Source organism: Monopterus albus, unplaced genomic scaffold (genome assembly GCF_001952655.1).
Source record: "Monopterus albus unplaced genomic scaffold, M_albus_1.0 scaffold551.1, whole genome shotgun sequence".
Lineage (NCBI taxonomy): Eukaryota > Metazoa > Chordata > Actinopteri > Synbranchiformes > Synbranchidae > Monopterus > Monopterus albus.
Window position 1 is genome coordinate 19,655 of NW_018128431.1, and position 5,299 is coordinate 24,953.

Sequence of the window (5,299 nt, forward strand, 5' to 3'; positions counted from 1 at the left end):
CAAGTTATGTTAATTTCTTTACATTTAAAGGAAATATTTAGTTGAGAGCAGACTGTCTGTTTAGTGTTTATTAGTTGATTGTTTTGGTAGTGTCTTTAGTTGACCCCTTGTGTGTGTTATTGGTTTGGCCAGCCAATATATACATGTGTGTCATTTGTCAGGTCAGTTGGTTTTGTTGAGGTATTAGACAGTTCAGTTTGCTGTATTTTGAGTTTCTTTATTTATTTATTTATTTTTTTTGAACCTCTTTTAGGGCCCAGTTTATCTGATGTTAATTTAGCATTTTTCTTGCTTTTGGGTTAATAAAAAACCCTTTATTTTGTACTTTGAAAGCTGTATCTTCTGCCTTACTGCTTGGTCCCTGACAAGGACACGATGAAAATCAAAAAATACATCAGAGCATGAACAAAAATCAGCTGCAGCTGTTTGCGCCTGCAGCTGGCTCTCTCTCTCATTAACCGCTGTCGGCATTCACTCCATCGTATGTGGAGGTGGAGGGAATAATTTCAACTATGAAAACCCAACAGGTTCACTCAGTGCCTTGGGGTGACTTTTGTTGTGATTTGGTCTTGTACAAATAAGCTGAACTGAACTGAGAACTGCAGGGTAGCTGGCTCTGACAACACGACCTCTGCTGGGGAGCTGAGGTACAACATCAACACATGTGCCATGATTTACAAACACAACCTCAAAGAAGGAAAAAAAAAAAAAAATCAAAATAAAATACTTACTTCACTATCCTTATGTCAACCACGTTAGATCGTGGTGCTGAAAATACACGAGTCAAAAACGTGACTTAAGGAAAAACATTTACTATTTATTTATGGCTGTAAAACAACCACAGCAGAGAAGACAGACGGTTCACGGTCAGCACCTCTGTGGTTTCACATTTCACCCTGGTTTAAACGTGCAACAACTCGTAGGTGCTGAATCAGCGATGTCTAAAACATACATTCACCACATTCAGTAGAATCTGACATTTACTAAAATACACATTTCTGTTAGCACAGTAGAAACTAAACATCAAGTGTATAAAACAGCTGTTTAATAACAACTATCAGCATGATGGTCAGGATATTTTTTGACATATTTTAAAATATCTCCAACAGTTTTTGTTTTACACATTTTCTTATATATCACCAAATAATTAAGACCACCAGCAGGACAAACCAAAAGGACAGTTCCGTCCACCGGTCAGTGATCGGTCAGTGACGGAGGTGGAGCTTGATCAAATACACATATACTGGTCTCATATGTCCCGTTTCCCACAGTGCTACCTCCGCCTTCTGAGAAAACAGGACACCTGTGTCAAATTATTACCTGGTCAACAAATCATCCTGCAAAACCTGCAATCGTATTTTATGCTGATCAAGAAATTTTTTTTTTTTTAATGTACCAGTGAGCACAAAAAAGGTGTGACTCTATGAAATACACTATACTGTTTAAAAACTCGTACTTTTACTTTGGTCGTGAAATAAGAACATTCATAACAGTTTTTAGAAACTGAACTGTGATTGTTTAAAAACTAAATCTCATCAGTCTCAACATTTGGTCCTGTCAACATCTACCACCGTTACAAAGATGTAGATTGTTCCAGCGTACATTTTCTCGTTGGGTATTTAAATCACAGGCTATATTGAGCCTGGAGCTGAAGAAGCATTCGGTGCTGCAGACGTGGAAACAGACCTGTACAGCAGCTCATTTCCTCCACAGTGCAGTGATTCAGGTAAAATTAAACTGCTCAACAGGTTTCATGAATATCATACACCTGTGTTAGACACTTTTTTTAAACAATCCAAAACTACATTCAACTAGAACTGGCAAATGAACAAAATCATTTTCTGTCCACAAAGACACAGGGAAGTGATAAAAGCTGCTCCTGGTTTTGATGGATGCAAAAAACAAGTGTAGAAAATCACTTGTTGGAGTTTGGTTCAGAGCAAAATGTAAAATTTGGCATCAGAGGCAGATAAATGTGTTTCCTGATTCACAAAGCGTGTTATCACGGTAGGAAATAAAGTTCACAAACATTTCAAGATCAACTTGAATTAACGTCAGTATTCTGACATTAATCTGATGACATTTACTTCTGGTGCATGTGACTGCCTAAAGACATTTGTAAGATTTTATTCACAGACAGTTACTTCTGTGTTACACTGTCTTTTCGTGTCCTCTGAAGCGTTCAGTCTAGGTGCTGGTGGAAAACTCAGACATCTGAGCAGTCAAATCATCAGATTAAATATAATGTGAAGTCAGTATGGCTGTAAACAAATGCAACAGAACAACTATTTTAATCCATAATGTTCTTTCTAACTGTCCATAATGCCAATCTGTGTGCTCTGCCTGTGTCCTGACGGAGGGAGCCTGAGTTTCTTCCATTGTTTTCTCATTAAAGAGTTTTCTTGTCACTTCATCTAATGAGATAACAGACTAACAGAGAAAACAATATATAAAAATAATTTACCAGCACGTTTGTGAACATCAAAATGTCCCGTCTCACTCGTGGACCATGAAACGTAGAACTGAGGGTAATTTCTCTGGGAGCGTCTGTGCCTCAGCGCACACTCTGAGACATGTGTAGAGGAGTCAGCATCTCCTCAAAGATGGCTCCCTTCACATTGGAGCCTCTCAGGTTGGCCTCCTGAAGGTCGCATCCCGATAAGTCACAGTTCTGAAGGAAAAACAACACAAATGTATCACAGACCGTGGACCTAGGAGGTTTGGAGCTGTTTCTCTCACAGCCGCTCCCCCCGGCCAAGAGTGACGCCATGAGAGCCAAGAGATGAATCAATGTTAGTTTTTGCTTAAATTTTCACTACAGATTGTGAGTTGATGGCCTTCCCATCGACTGCAGCACAGTGACCGTTCTGACTGAACAGCCTCCGGCGGCTCAACCCGCTGCCACAGCAGCCGCACTGTTAGAGGTGAAGGACGAGTCCTGACAGCCGAAGCCGCAGACAGCGCTAAGATCTAACTAGTGTTGCTGTCCACAGCACTTTGTAAAGGAGAAAGCTTTCCAATCCCTCCTAAGGCCTTTTTGTGAGGGAACTGATTTCACTGCTGTTTAACACTTCTGAGTACCTGCACAGGCCACTGTGTATTCTCACCTCCAGGTCCGTCCCGGCCAGCGTAGCTCCCCTCAGATTGCAGTTCTTCAGTTTGGCGTTTTTCAGCGTGGCCACCCTCAGGTTGATCCCCGTCATCTGACTTCCCTCCATGTCCACACCTTTCAGATTGGCTCCTGACAACACAGACACACAAACTCGCACTAACTTCAACAGGAACGTCATGTTTTTAGGTGTGGTTTCATCTTAACGTGAGATCGGCTGCTTCACCCTCCAGATTGGCTTTGACTCCAGCAGGATCCTCAAAGTTACAGCCTCTCAGTGACGCTCCCTCAGCATTGGTGCACAGCATCTTCACCCCCTGCAGGTTGGCGCCCTGAAATCCACACACACACTGTAAGTGGAGGTATCAAAAATGCTACCAGGAGGGGAAAGTCTGAATGTTAAGATTCCCAGTGTCCCTGTCCTCATTCAGGGTCGGTGTTCACCGTCCCTGATGCCATTAACACAACTCACATCGAGACAGGCCAGGGACAGGTCTGCTCTCTCCAGGTTTGCCCCGCTCAGGTTGGCGTGGGTCAGGTTGGCTCCTCTCAGACTGGCCATCTTAAAGTTGATGTAGCGCAGATCCAGACGAGAGAGGTCGGCACCGTTAAAGTTCAGGCCCTGACACAAAACACACATATAAAGTATTTCAGGGACTGTGCATATCCTTCACTTGGAAGTCCATTATAATGTATAGATATTGTTGATTTAGCAAAAAGAGCCAGTCTTTAAGGCGCTTAGTTTCTTTACAGCGCATTTCTCAATACCAACCCCCAGAAAACATGAAGTCTGCTGCAGCTCTCGGTTCCTTAAAATCAAGGCAGAAAACTTCTGTTTGCCACTTTATTAAATTTGATATGGGAGCATCATTATTCTCCTCTTTAATCTGCTGCCTTCGATTTTAGCATCAATTTATTATGTGTGAAAGCCTTTTTATACCACCTTTGTTAGTTTTATATCTTCTCTTCATATGTCAAACATACATTAAAACATTAACTTCCCTGGCCTTATCTGTAAGGATGTTTGTGCCTGTTCATGTGTTTATTTCTGCCTACCTGACAGCGCAGCTCTGACTTGGTCGTCGTGGCCAACAGGAATCTGACAAACTCTTTACGGGTCAGAGGGGAATGGTCATCAGGAGGCTGAGAGGACTGGACAGGGGAAACGAGGAGGTCAAACCACTGGCACTGAATATATAAATACCTACTGATGTGATGCTTTACTCCTGACTGAGCTACACGGAGCTCTTTACACACACACACACACACCTTTATGAGGGCCTCCAACTGTTCAGCGAGCTGTTGGATACCAAAGAAACGAGCCTCTTCCAACACACCTGCAGTGGAAACGGTGAAGATTAGGAAGCACAGTAATCCAGGACTTGTTATGGACATGTGTGAGTGTGTCTGTTATACCCAGGGGGTTGATGCCTTCATTGATAATGAGCTGCCCGTGCCTCAGGTAATTCAGAATGGGCTCAAAGTAGTCTGGACTGCGATCTATCAGGTAGGTACCCTGAGAGTCCTGCTTGTTCCCCCACACATCTGAATCAAACACAGGAGGAAAGAGGAGGACAGAATATGACACAGTGATGTGAAATAAAAACATGCATTAATTCTCTTTGTGATAAAAGCAAACAGGCTCACCTTTCCCTCTGAACATGTGGGCCAACATGCTCTCAGGCTCTTTACTGACCAGCGTGCTCCTGAGGACTCAGACAAACACAGCAGAGTTCAAGCTCTGCCATCGGGTCATTTTCAAACGTAACTGAATATGATAATGATTTAGACTGGAGTTACGTTCAGCTGGTTTGATTCTTATCTTGCTGGTACAGGGTTCTTTGTAGCAACTAACAAATCTAAAATAATTTGTGGGGTCCCCAAGGATGGACTGAAGCTGACTGAGAGCTAGGAAATACAGTCTACCAGACATGTTCCTGTGGCTCATACTGGGATCTCCTAACTGGTAATGCAGATTATTTATTTCAAGGTGCTACAGAGTTACAAGCTGGTAGTTGACTGCAGTGTGTATTGACACTAAACCTGTGGCTTATCAGGCCGTAGAGGTTCCATCTGTTTATGTTATGTGTATTCTATCTATCCCAAAACATTCTCTACCATTGTCTCAGAAGATGGAACAACAACAGTATAGTACCTGTACCAGGGAGGCTCAGCAGGGCCAGGTGTGGT

General features: G+C 42.6%; 1 protein-coding gene across 2 annotated transcripts in view; it reads right to left on the reverse strand.

Annotated features, from left to right (window-relative positions):
• Positions 1–796: 796 nt before the first annotated feature.
• The window catches only part of LOC109953131 (BTB/POZ domain-containing protein KCTD9-like), a 5,742-nt gene continuing 1,239 nt past the window's right edge, over positions 797–5,299 (reverse strand). Inside the window, exons 5-13 of one of the 2 annotated variants that reach the window (XR_002273855.1) lie at positions 4,757–4,815; positions 4,526–4,654; positions 4,379–4,446; positions 4,166–4,261; positions 3,582–3,731; positions 3,336–3,441; positions 3,108–3,241; positions 2,465–2,671; positions 797–1,286 (exon numbers count right to left, since the gene is read on the reverse strand). Coding sequence is in view for 1 of the 2 variants with exons in the window: in XM_020588531.1 (XP_020444187.1) it covers positions 2,555–2,671; positions 3,108–3,241; positions 3,336–3,441; positions 3,582–3,731; positions 4,166–4,261; positions 4,379–4,446; positions 4,526–4,654; positions 4,757–4,815 (859 nt within the window). In the remaining variant the exon portion in view is untranslated. Of the gene's footprint in view, positions 2,672–3,107; positions 3,242–3,335; positions 3,442–3,581; positions 3,732–4,165; positions 4,262–4,378; positions 4,447–4,525; positions 4,655–4,756; positions 4,816–5,299 lie in introns of both variants that reach the window. The other variant, XM_020588531.1, reaches the window with a different exon arrangement.